Source organism: Protomyctophum parallelum (assembly GCF_964188405.1).
Source record: "Protomyctophum parallelum genome assembly, chromosome: 19".
NCBI classification, from domain to species: Eukaryota; Metazoa; Chordata; class Actinopteri; order Myctophiformes; family Myctophidae; genus Protomyctophum; species Protomyctophum parallelum.
Window position 1 is genome coordinate 26,827,296 of NC_139717.1, and position 14,277 is coordinate 26,841,572.

Consider the following 14,277-nt stretch of genomic DNA (forward strand, 5'->3'; position numbering starts at 1 on the left):
AACATTTGATAGTTTTATTTGTACGGTTAAATAATATATTGTTGTATACTAATCCAACACGTTGCTCATGTGTCAGGAGATCATCTTTATGTTCTTTCTTTGACACTTTTAAAATCTCAGTTCCTGCTTTTGCGGTTATGCACTTTGATTTTGTCTGTTTTTATTTTCGTGGCATTTAGTCCGGCTTTGTTTTCTTAGCGATAATTTATAACCCTATGGCTATGCTGTAATTGCTGTGTGAACTCAGCTTCAGACCACTAGAAAGCAGCGCCTTGCTTCTTGTGTCGTAAAGCTGAACTACTTTATTTAGTGATTTAGTGATTTCAGAGAAATTCTTGACTGTTGACAGACATGGGGTTTTTCCCTCTCGTTTCGTGCTTTTGCGGTTATGCACTTTTGTTTGTGTCTGTTTTTATTTTAGTGGCACTTATCCGGTTTTGTTGTATGATCAAATACAGTCATTGGAAGTATGATCACATTCCTGGACCCCCAAGAGACAGGTGATTTTAAGTAGGAATTTTTTTTGCTCTCTCTCACTTAATAATTCTCGCTGAATAATAATTATATTCACATGTTTACATTTGTCCCTGAACAGTTTTTTCCTCGGACATGTACCATCAGTAGTGAGGGCGACGACGATAAGGGGAAACGTGCACGAACAATTATTGGAATGGTGAGAAATCTCTTAATGAACATGTCCAGTTTTCAGTTGCAAACATAAACATAAACAATTCTTTTCGCTCCTATGCCACCAAAATGTGGAACGCCCTACCAACAGTCATTAAGACATGTGAATCCCTTGACTCCTTCAAAACCGCTCTCAAAGGGCACCTACGGATGGCTGCAATTCGAAACTGGCCTCTGTAAAATCTGAATCCCCCCCACCCCCCCACCCCATTTTCCCTCACTGTATATTGTATCTTTTCCCTTTTTTGCTTCCCATATGATGAATTTAGCTACATAGAAATGTCTATTTGTATGTCTCTAAATGTTTGTATGTCTTTAAATGTTTTGATGAATTGAACAATGTGGACCCTGTTGTAAACAAGTGTAATGCTTAATTGGGTCGTCCACTCACAGTTGACAGTCTTTGTATTGAGTTTGTGCTTAAAATGTACTGTAAATTCTACAAACTGTTAATAAATATTTCAATCAATCAATCAAACATACAGATAAACATCCAATCCAACTTTATTTATAGAGCACATTTAAAAACTACAGAGTTTACCAAAGTGCTTTACATAACATAACAAAAACACAAATAAAAGTGCACAAACTCGCATAAAGTCAAAAAGTAAAAAAAAAAAACATATAGATATATAAACAACAAGGTGGGGAAAAAACAGTAAAACTAAAAAGAAATGTGGTCACGCCTTGTGCTTGTCAACAAGCTGGCAACCCTGGCTAGCATTGCCGTAGGCTAGCCCTACAAGCAGAACCCAATGCTACTGAAGTTTCTGACATTTTTGTGACTCGGATAGCATGGGGTCCTATTCCAGCTCTACCCTGCCACCGGGTACGCACACATAAATTAACGTAAACAACTTCGGATAAGTCCTTCTGCACTCTTTGAGGACTTTTTTTCCTTTGAGGGCTTCTGAATCTGTGAACTATAAGTACCTATAGCCTACATACCGCTGCGAATATCTACAGTGGCACGGAAGCCGTTAAGTATTTTTAATCTTTGTTTGAAAAAAAAAGAGATCGTCAAACGCCGCAGATACGATGTTACCGAGCATATTTTTGTCCGCGTACCAACATTCCCATACGAAAATATAGATACGCACAGGGACCCTACATAAAGTGACATCCAAATTTCAGAAAAGCTTAATGGAGGGTTCCGAGAGGGGCTAGCAGTAGGCCTAATCCAGGCGGGTAGTAATAAAAGCATTTAGGCCCTATTACTTTTTCAAAATCTACAAAAATTAAAAAAGGCTTCACCTTCGATAAAACCTAGCCATGGTTCATGTCATGATAATTATCATGGCAGTCATGTTTCAGGGCTAGATAAAACCCTGAGCTGGAAAATAAATGCTGATTTTAAAACTGAATATACCTGTTTATCCATTAAAAAGTAAATTTTTACACCTAGGTTGGTTTTACAGTGGGTTTTGCGGGCCCAAGTCTACTTCGGACATATTTGCAGCAAGACTGGGTTTAAATGAACACGTCCAGTTTTCAGTTGCAATATCACTTTAAACATAAACATGCAGAGGTCACCATACTGTGAGGGGGGAGACAATAATACTGAAGACAAATGGATATTTATGACATCAAACATTGATTGATTGAATACTTTATTAGACAGAAATGTACAGTCAAACACTTGGTCTAAACTCTAAAGGATAGCATAGTAGAACAAAAAAGCCATTCAAAACAAAATTCACCACAAATTATAAAACACTATTTTGTAAAGAGAAGAAGAAAAAAATCAGACACGTCTGAAGTGAGTGGTACTGTACTGTACTGTACTGTACTGTACTGTACTGTACTGTACTGTACTGTACTGTACTGTACTGTACTGTACAAGCCCTCCTCCCTGGCCTGTGTGTGTCTGTGCAACAGTGACACTTGGTGGTGAACACACACTATTTTCTTGCTTGGACAGACACATAGCTGTCTATAGGAGTGGAGTGGTTGCCCCACTCAAAAAAAGGGGGTGTATAAAGAGGAGGGTGTGATCGCCTGTCTAAGGGAGAAGTGATAATTTCCACTCCCTTTGGTCCGCTGAAAGGTTTGTGGTTAGGACCTCTGGTGGATGTGCAGGAATTGCAAAAACAGGGCCCATTAATCACAGAATTTCATACTAGATCACCACCAATCATGCTGCTCTCTACATACAGGACTCAGAGCTATGGACCAGTGTACAGGATCAACATGTTGAATACCGTCATGCTGGGCGTGAGCTGTCCAGAGGCCACCAAGGTAAACACCTGTGCTTAAAGTATGAACGAGGGACCTGCTGAGTGCTGACACATGAAAAGCAAACATCAATGCTAGTGTACTGTCATGTCTACTTTTACACTCACACTTTTGTTTAATTACAGGGTTAACCCAATTCGTCATAACAATGTGTCAAAAAAATAAAAATAAAAAAGTTATTCTTTGGATTGGCCCTCTGTTATTGTTCTTTGTTGCAGGAAATCCTCATGTCCACAAAGTATCCCAAAGATAAGATGGTCTACCAGACGGCGTTCAGTCTGTTTGGGCAGAGGTACTGTAATTCACTAGTCCAGGAACTCTCAAAGGTGCTCCTGTTAGGACATGATATGATATTGTAATTTATTGTAAGTTCACACTGAAATTTGTAGAACAAAACAATATTACATACATAAAGACATGAAGACAAGAGCAATGTTCACCACTCAGCTAACCCCTGGCTACAACTCCTAATTAAGTGTCAAGTCGATTGGTGGACAAATGACCTCTTTAGGACAGCCTCGTTAAAGTATTACATAATTACAATATGAAGAGCAAATATAACAACAAATAATTTCCTTAGTTTGTCTATATTTTGTCTTTCAACCATATAAAGAAAAACATTTGCCAAATATTCTTAAAATCTTATCTTTTCATTGCTTCTACCTTGAATCCTTATTTATCATACGACACTTAGCCTTTACCTTAGTCACTAGTGCTACGTACTCTAGATCAGTCAGCAGTAGTTCTCAATTATTTTGTCTCGGGTTAACCCTGTATATAACTTTTTCATCCCTGAGTTACATTGTTACTTTATATCATTTTACATTTATGTCGTTGCTGTACGTAAATATGTAAATCTTTCTCCCTAAGATACAGTGTGTGTCACGAGGAAAACTTTAGAATATTCAATAGTAGTTTCCAGTATGACGAATTGAAAATAACTCCATACTTGCCTAACCACCACCTGAGCCTTTAGTGGTTAAACTGAAGTGATATTGGTTAATTCCAAATATTCTCAAAGTATCCTGAGGCACCCCTGGACTTGCGTCACGGCACCCTAGGCTGCCACGGTGACGGTGCCCACTTTGAGAACCACTGCTGTGGTCCATTATGCCCTTGCTGTGGGCAGGGAGGACAACATTGTTTAGATAGCGGAAGTTTACACAGCAATGTCAAAATGATTGAAACATCTAATATAGTTTAGACCTATCTTTTATTTTCCAAGGGGAAAGTAGCTTAGCTAGGGTGCTCACTGCTACGCAGTACGCACGCACGCATGCATGCACGGCACACACACAAACTCTCTCATTTCCCTATCTAGAGCCTGACTATTATCTCTCCACAAGGTTCCTTGGCAGGGGATTGCTTACAGCACAGAACCATGAACAATGGTACAAACAGCGACGCATGATGGACCCTGCCTTCAGCAGCCTGTAAGACATCTCTGCAATTCTCTTAAAAATTGCAGATAATAATAATACTTATTATAAAAAACATCTCTGCCATTCACTTAGTTCAAGATACCTATGGCAGCTGTTAACAGTACAGGGAACAAGAGTGGTAAGATCTACAAAACATTTAAGGATGACTCCTTAGACAGAGACTAGACAAATACAGTGAATTCTTAATTTTTTACATGCTCACACAAAAGTGTGCAGTATTATGATAAAATAATCTATTATGATATTATGATAAAAAAATGTTTTTAAAGTGCTATATTATTATTATTATTATTAATAATATTATTATGAGCCGTAAACACCATCAAACGCACAACATACTGTATAAGAATGTGTGCTGAGCTAATTGCGTTTTTTCTCCTTGTAGATACCTTAGAGGTTTGACAGGCACCTTCAATGACACCTCAGAGAAGTTCATGAATAAACTTGAAGAAGCTGCAGATAGCAAAACAGAAGTCAACATGCTCCACCTACTCAACGGTGTTACACTTGACATTATAACCAGGGTAAGGTGCCCTTAGTTGTCCTGACATATCCTTTTTCACAGCATCTATATTGCAACAGTTTTTATGACAAACATTTAAACAGTACACATCAGATTACCTTCATGGCATAGCCATAGACTATACATTTGTAGACGTATGCAGGTTCATGCTTTTCTTCAGTTTACCAACTTAAAGCACCATTTCTTGATACGCACTCCCAGTGTAAACGGGGAATTGCAACAAGAACCAGACTGTTTCAATTCGTCCGCACTAGCCCCTGAGACACTGCCGCCCAATATTTAACCCTTGAGCAAGGCACCAAACCTCCAACTGCTCCAGTGGAGCTACTCAGTGGCCAACAGTAGGCTATAAGACTTGGTGTACTGGCCTGCTCCCAGGTTTAATGTGTGTTTATGCAGAGCGTGGAAATTTAAATTAAGCTACCTCCCGAGTCCCTGGGTAAATACAGTAAAAACATAAAAGACGAAATAGGGTGTGAGAAGATTGACGACGTTTAAATTCCTTTATGTGTGGCCTCTATTGTTTGAAATGAAGGTTGCGTTTGGGGTGGATTTAGAGCTGCTGATAAAAGCTGAGTCACCATTACCCAAATCCATTGAGTTCTGCCTGAAGGGGGTGGTTTTATCTGTTCGAGATGTCCTTTTTCAGGTATGCATTCACGGCACATTTACCTGAGATTAATTGAAAAGATTAGATAATCCATGTATCAGTGTAACATATTCATGAGTTTGAGCCCTAAAACTCTGTCCTTTCCAGTACAACCCAAAGAACTGGGCATTTGTCAATGAGGTGAAGCAGGCATGCCAGTTTCTGCGTACCACAGGAGCAAAGTGGATTAATGACAGAAAGGTTGCCGTGCACAGTGGTGAAGATGTGCCCAAGGACATCCTCACACAGATCATTAAAACTGCTGGCAAAGGTTGCACATCTTTAATAATTTACAATAAACATTAAGGCTGGGAAATATATCTGTATATCAATATTGGTAGTAGATTGTGTTTCCAAGTGTCATGTCACATTGTGCCACATTGTGAGCTTGTAAATGGATTATTTCACAATTTTAAAAATATTTTTAACATAAAAAATATATATTGTCACAATACAATATTCACAATATCTACATTGATGTAGGCCTATTTATTTGGTCAAATATATCATTATATTATCCTATATTACATTTCCCACAATTGCACACCCACAATTGCTCACATCCTATATCTGAACACAGGATCTGCATTTCTCAATAGAAGAACAGAGAGACCAACTCATAGATTGGTCAAAATAAAAATGCATTCACTAAAAAGGTTATGGATTGCAGCTTTAACTCACTTTATTTTTCATTACAGAGGAAACCACGGAAGAGGATGACGAAGTGATGGTGGACAACTTTATGACTTTCTTCATTGCGGGTGAGTTTGATTGATTGAAGTATTTTTTAACAGTTTGCAGAATTACAGTACATTTCAAGCACAACTCAATACAAAAACGACCCAATAAAGCATTACACTTGTTTTACAAGAGGGTCCACCTTGTTCAATTCATCAAAACATTTAGAGACGTAAAAATATACACTTCTATTTTGCCAAAGAACAGAACAGGAATTCATCATAATGGAGGTAATGGGGAAAAGAAACATATACAGTGAGGGGGAAAGGGGTGGATGGGGGATTCAGATTTTACGGGGGCCAGTTTCGAATTGCAGACGTCCGTAGGTGCCCTTTGAAAGAGGTTTTGAAGGAGTCAAGGGATTTGCATGTCTTAATGACTGTTGGTAGGGCGTTCCACATTTTGGTGGCATAGGAGCGAAAATAATTTAGTCCCTTGTTTGTGCCGAATCTGGGTTGCACATGGTTTGTTGAACTCTTTCTGGTGTTGTGGGTGTGGACTTCATTGACAGGTACATGGGTATCTTGGTGGTGTATCGAATCTTGTGGACCATACCCATTGCAGGATGCTGTACTCTGTCGTCAACACTAAGCCATTCCAGCTTGTCAAAGTGGGCAGGGGTGAGGTGGATTCCGGGGGTGAGGCCCAGTAGAAGCCTGACCAGTTTGTTTTGGGAAGTCCGGAGCCTTGTTTTAAGGGCCTTTGAGGTGGTACCAAGAGGTGCATGCATAGTCGAAGAAACCTTGTACTAGGGCTCCTTTTAGGGTCTTCAACATGTTTTTGTTGACCAGTGAGGAGACCCTGTCTAGGAATCATGTTCTTTGGTTGACTTTTTTGATTACATTGGTGGCCATTTTATCACCGGAAAGATTTGCCTCCAGGATGGAACCTGGGTAGGTAATTTCATCTTTTCGTGTGATAATATTGTCACCCACTCTAACCGAGAAGCCATCAGCCTTGCTGAGATTACTATTTGATCCAAAAATAATGGATTCAGTTTTTCCCAGGTGTAAATATAGTTTCTTATCAGCGATCCAGGTGCAGATTCTACCGAGTTCAGAGCTGAGGGCATTTTCAATCTGCAGTTTGTTCCTGTCCAAGACCAGCAGTACTGAGTTATCTGCGAACAGGAACAAGTTGCAGTCACAAGCTGATGTCATGTCGTTTACATATATTAGGAACAGTAAAGACCCTAGTATGCTTATGCTTCCTTGTGGAACGCCACAGCTCACTGGTAGGGGGGGGGGGGGGGAGTGTTCTGTTCACCTCCACCATCTGTTCTCTCCCCTCCATGTAGGATTGCATCCAGCTCACTGATGTGCTATCAAAACCAATTGCTTTTAGCTTGTTAACCAGTATGGAATGGTTCACGGTGTCAAGGTCCAGCATGACCATGCCGCAGTATTTGGCAGCATCCACCTCATGTTTGATGTGGTCACTCAAATAGAGGAGGCATGTGTCAGTGGAGTGGGATGTTCTGAAGCCGGATTGAAATTCGTACATTAATTGTGGCGAACAGTCGACGCCATCGTCCTCACTTCCCACATTCACACACCAATGGTGGCAAGCTCACACCGACCAACTCATTGGAGGCAATGTAGGGTTCATGTGGACAGGAGGAGACGGGATTTGAACCGCCGACCTGCTCTACTTCCTGAGCCACAGCCACCCAGGTTATACAATCCAATATACCATTTTGGAATCTTTTGACAATTTTCGCCTATAATGCCACCCTCAAAATCACCAGGTAGTGTTTGTCTTATGTTACTGAGTATTAATTAAAGTATTAATATTTAATCTTTTTTAGGGCAAGAAACAACTGCTAATCAACTTGGCTTTTGCGTCATGGAGCTAGGAAGACACCCTGACATACTAGAAAAGTAAGACATGATAAGAGTCTAAATGTATTCATTTAAGTTCTATCCACTAGACTCTAGTGACTAGAGGGTGCTTGTGTTCACTTGCTCAACTGTGACATGCACAGACTTTATTATAACGTCTACTGTGAAGCTAGCATAAAAGAACCTGGAAAAATATCTGTAAGTAATGTCAACCATTTCCTCAAGTACCATAGGTATACTCTCAACGCGTGTATCTAATGTGCGGCTGAGCATAGACATTGTAACGCCCCGCCTGCCTCTGATTGGCCTACCGACACTGCCCGTCTTGACTGTCCACTGAGGTGGATATAGCTGCGCTGGATAGTCTGAGCTCTGCTGCGAGGTGGTGGAAAATAATACAAGTATACGGTATGATACAAGAGAACTGCCTGTAACTTGTATGTTTTATTTTTGTAGAATAGGACAACTAATATTGTTTATGCTGTTTGCTTTGATTGAATGATTGATTGAACATGTACGCCGTGTTGATTATTGTGTAATTGTTTTTGTATGTGGAAACGTGAAACATTATTGTACTGTAAAAAGGTCTCTTTTCCCTTCACCTTTTTAGTATAATATTAGTTATAGTTAGATTAATACACTATAATCAACACTTTATTTAGAAGTACACACCCAAATCAAACCATAGTACATCGTACACGTGTGTTCAATCAATTATTCAATCAAAGAAAACGGCATAAACAATATTAGTTTGGCTCTTCTACAAAAATCTAACTTAAAAGTTAGTTAAAATTAAGGCTGCATTCTGTCTGTTTTGGGTGTAATTGAGGTCATAAAACCTATACTAAAAGAAACGAAAAATAACTAATTCACGTCACATAATCTTTAAGAAGAGTGCATTTCATGGCCACCACAGAAATATATGATTGCAATAATACACTATAGGATTCCACAATGAACACGTGTGCTTAAAGGGGAATACCACTCATTTTCAACATTTTAATATGTCATTAATAATACCTTAGTAACATTATGTAACATTATGAAGTACATCTTTGGGATGTCACTGAGTTGTACTTCATAATGATACTGATATTTGTCAGACTGCCAGTTCTAGGCATCACAGAATGGGTGGTAACCCATCTGTTAGTCTGTGACTGTGAGTGGAACTTTTCAAAACAGGCTACCTCAGGCATACAGTATTGCGTTAAACAATATATTAGAGCATTATTTCAAACATTTCCTGCAGATATTTCAATGTTGTTAAGTTACTGTCTTTAGTTGAAAACATGAACACTAACACTCTCTGGTGGATAGAAATTACATTGCACATTAACTTTCTTTCCCTTTGAAATATTGCAATTGCAGCAGTATACCTGGATTAGGTTACAAAAGAGTTTCATGCCTTGACAGTTTGTTTAGTAGACAATGTGACAATGTGCTCACTCCCTGGAATAATTTGTTTCGGCTGTCAACGCTTTTTATTATATGAGTTTAGTGCTCAACATTAAAATGGACTCTCACTATATAAACATTAATGATAATACAAATTTATGCTTTGCCGCACAACACTTTTGCTTGACAGAAATGTGTTTTTTATTGTATTTCTTTTTCTCAACCTGACACTGTTGAAAATACAGTTACAGGTACATTTTGGTTAAGTGATAGTCATGTAACAGAGTATAAATTAGAGTAAGCCATTTCTGTCCCACATGAACTATTACCTGATTTCTCAGAGCAAAGAAAGAGGTGGATGATGTCATCGGAATGAAGCGGGAGATTGCCTATGAGGACCTGGGCAAACTGACCTACCTCTCGCAGGTACAGTACATATCAGAGTTACAAATGCTTTCCTCTAAAATAGAACCATTTCATTGCCTGTTCTAGCTCAAGCATGGCTTTCTCTTAGGATTTCTCTCCTTACAATTTCCCCGTCAGGTACTAAAAGAAACTCTCAGACTATATCCCCCAGCTCCAGTGACATCTCGTGACATAATGGAAGACATTGTCATCAATGGAATAACCATTCCTGGAGGCGCCGTGTCCTTTGTGAGTCTCTTAGCTACAAATGTTCTCCTGTAAAGCAACATGTCTTCAACTGAAGGCTTACGGAAGCTAAAATGGATATCTGGCCAGATCTTTCTTTTTTTTTACGATTTTATTTAGCTTTTTCACAATTTCTTTAATAATAATAATACATTTTATTTATAAGGTAACTGGGTCCATTTGGTTCCATTTGTATCAGAGTTAAATTAACATTGATCTTACAATATAAATTGAGGGTCCCAGAGATAGAAATGCCATTAAATGGGGGTCCGTAGCCTATTGCATTCTTCTCTTATGGGGGTCCCTGGCATATCTCTTCAAATGGGGGTCCGTGGGCTAATTAGTGTCAATTTGGGGGTCCTTGACATGAAAAAGTTTGGGAACCACTGGAATACATTACATTGATGTGCCGCCCTGGTCTCCTCAACTATCAATACCCAAAGAGGATTGAGACCCCAGACCAGCCTGCGGCCTGGGGTTTTAGAGAGTTTTACAGATTTTAGAGAATCCCTGTCATAAAGAATGGTGCTGGGTGCATGGGTCCTTGGAAGGCATATAGTATAGTATATATAGTTATTTAAATTTCATAGAAAGATGTCAACTGGATTTCCCATGACATTCACAGTTCAGTTCCTATGTGGCCCAGAGACTGGAGCAACATTTTAAGGACCCATTGAGGTTTGATCCGGACAGATTCCACCCAGATGCTCCCAAGTAAGTCACTAACAATGACGTTTTTTACATGGTAATAAATGTAACCACTCATTTTATACTTTGTCTTACAAGGGTGTTGTGTGGTGAAAATAGCCATAATAATACAGATGACAGATGGTACAGGTAAAATACAGGGTGATGAAAAACAATCCCTCACTACCATTCAATTTCTGAATCATGTCAACGCTGCCTTCAATTTGGCCAGGCACTCCAAAAAACACAAGGTTTGCGGGTGGGAAACTTAGCTACTGATCCTACTACAATTTACAATTTAGGCATTTAGCAGACGCTCTACTACTGGCACATGTGGTAAAAAGAAGACCTGAGCCCAAGGATTTGCAGTGCACACACTGTAAATTCCTCAATGATGATTGAGGTTTTATCTTTGTATACTTTGTATATCACTATGTGTCACTTTATTGTGTAATAACAAATTGTGTCATCTGTTTTACAAGGCCCTACTACTGCTACTATCCCTTTTCTCTGGGAGCACGATCATGTGTGGGACAGAATTTTGCTCAGGTATGGATACTGATGAACACACACACACAAATGCACACGTGCGCACGCACACGCGTGCACACACACGTTTTAGTTCGTTTTGCATTGCTCATTTTCGTTTTTTGAAGGGCGCCAGGTTTAATGTTTGTTTTTAGTTCTATGTTTGTTTTAAAAACACCATGAAAAAAAACACCAATGAAGGGAAGATTTACGTCAGGTTGTACCTAACACAAACATTAAATGCCATTAACAATAAAGATAATTTTATGTTTGTTTTGTTACCGTTTGTTTCACATCACCTAATAGCAACATGAGTTAGACTTTAATATATTAGCACCCCTCACTTTATACGGGTATGATTTATTTTTTTTTCAGTTTCATGTGTTCAGGGCTACTTGTGCTACTTAATTATATAATGATATGAACAATTACAGACCATTGCCACAAGCTGCAACCTCTCTGTAATGACAAATTCCACCTTGTGATTTACCTAAGTAACTCGGACTGTTCCACCATGCTTGAAGAAAAGCTGACTGAGATGTTGCCACTATAAACCTGTCACTAAAACATTATGTGAAAGCCATTTGTAACCGTTACTGTCAACATATTTTTCCCCTTTTAGTTTTAGTTTAACCCTGACTCGTACATCCACACGCATCATTGATCAGTCTGGTGTTGGTGTGTGCTTTCAGATGGAGGCCAAGCTTGTGATGGCAAAACTCCTGCAGAGGTTTGACTTCACCCTGGTTCCTGGACAGTGCTTTGACATCCAGGACGTGGGCACTATCAGGCCTAAGAACGGAGTAGTATGCGCCATCAGTCACAGAAAGGACTAGATCACTGGTTCTCAACCTTTTCAGGCCGTGACCCATCCAAAATAATCATATTTGAACTGGGGATCCTCCACCCTTGGAACGTAGGCATTACATTTTCGGTTCCACAGATAAATATTGTGGAAATAGCAGATCTAAAAAGGTCTTAAAAGCCCCGACCTACAGGTTGAGATCCCCTGGATTAGATCACTGATCCAGGGGATCCCCAGCTAACATGTTTGTAACCAAATGCACAATTATGTGGTCTGTAACTCGGAGAATGTACAAATGGAATAAAATTATATTTGTATCCTCCCAGAGTCAGTTAACCCATTCTGACCTGAGATCAGATTCATACGAGGTTTCCACTGGGGACATACTGGTCTGATGAACCCATTCTGACCTGAGATCAGATTCTAAAAATGTCAGTCGTTCTTTGATTTTTTTCATCAATAGGTAAAGCATAACATGATGCTAACACCAAAATGGGTGCCCGGTCAGAATGGGTTAAACACCAATTTGATACAAAATGTTATCAAATCGGGGTCCGTGTCCTAATGCATATCAAACTGGATACACACACATGCACGCACACACGCGCACACACACACACACACACACACACACACAAACACATGCGCGAGCGTGCTGCAACAAAAACGAAATGTCACTGTTTGAATGTTTTGCTATTTGCACGCTGCACAATTAAGGCTGATTTTATAACGTTGAGAATCACTGGACTAAATCAATATCATATACCTCATATACATCATAGTATGCATCGCTTGCTGACAAGAACTGATCTCATCAGTAGCCTGCTGCCTAACTAATAACCTGCTTCTGAACCTCCCTACCTCAATATGTAACTGTAACTGCTATTTTAGAAAAATCGTAAAAATGCGGCACAAATCTTTGAATATATATTCTTACAGAGCGAACGTTTTTTTAATTTCGACGTCAGGCCTAAATGAGTTTAATTGTTTTTATATATGTGATCTCGTCAGCATTGAAAATGAGGGGGATCCTCGATGCTCTTTTCAAGAATAAATAAAGGTTTCAATCAATCAATCAATCAATCAATCAACTAGTTTATGGTTAGTTAAGTTAACATTGTATACACCAGGCACTGGCAGTTAGTACCATGAGAAGTGAGAACATAGTGTAAATGTAGTTTAACATGGCTTCCCCATCAGGAACCAAACACTAACACTTAAGTATGAATGTTGATTGAGAATTTGAGAGGTGGTGGCGGTGACCTTTGCTTCATTATCAGTGCTTGCCAATGCTTAATGCTTATGTATATTAACATGTTTTTATATTGCTAAATTCAATTGGTCTTTGACTCTTTAATAGACCCATAAAAGATTGAAAAACTTGATATGCACATATAACCTATGGATAAGACGGCAGGGATTGCATTTTAGTTTTGTTTTAATTTACACAATAAATGTTAAAATAAAATCCAGCTTCTTCCATGTCATGTTTACTGCTGTTATAAGTAATTTGAACACCAATATTGAAATAGTTTTAAATGTATTTTTATTTTATTGCGATAGTTACTAGTACTGTACTGTAGTACTGTAATATTATTACTTTACCCAGTAGAGAGTAAGTACCGGTAAGTAAGGTATTATTTTGCCATATTACTTTTTTGTTTTTGTTTTGTTGGCTGCCATTTGAAAACATTTCATTTCAAGAGAGATTGCTGCATTATTTTGTAACCTTTTTGGCAGATTGGGGACTCATTATTATTCAAAACAATTGGATTCAGTTCTAAAAGAAGCTGACTAAACAGATTATGTTGTTGTTGTACATCAATTTCTTTGCGCGTGGGAGGGGGGGGGGTGCTAAAGTAATATGCAATATTATATAATATGTCTTGAGTAATATACATAATAAGTAACATTGCCCAACACTGCACCTGACCCACTGACCCAGCCAGGCCAGCACAACACGACCAATACTATACTAAATTTGACTGGACAAGTTTGAGTGAGTTACCACAGTTAGACCACAAGATGGCGCTTGCAGTTCGCAGAGCAATCTGAAACGATCGACTATAGATCTCTGCTATTCCTTTCACCTTTGC

General features: G+C 39.0%; 1 protein-coding gene across 1 annotated transcript; it reads left to right on the top strand.

Annotated features, from left to right (window-relative positions):
* Positions 1–245: 245 nt before the first annotated feature.
* On the top strand, positions 246–12,459 carry LOC310876208 (cholesterol 24-hydroxylase-like). The gene is made up of 15 exons (XM_083789664.1): positions 246–500; positions 596–673; positions 2,844–2,925; positions 3,141–3,214; positions 4,269–4,355; positions 4,750–4,888; positions 5,423–5,536; positions 5,645–5,807; positions 6,235–6,297; positions 8,082–8,154; positions 9,852–9,936; positions 10,054–10,164; positions 10,787–10,875; positions 11,331–11,397; positions 12,069–12,459. The coding sequence occupies exons 1-15, from the start codon at positions 352–354 to the stop codon at positions 12,210–12,212; spliced, it is 1,518 nt and encodes a 505-aa protein (XP_083645790.1). The 5' UTR covers positions 246–351; the 3' UTR covers positions 12,213–12,459.
* The last annotated feature ends 1,818 nt before the right edge of the window (positions 12,460–14,277 follow it).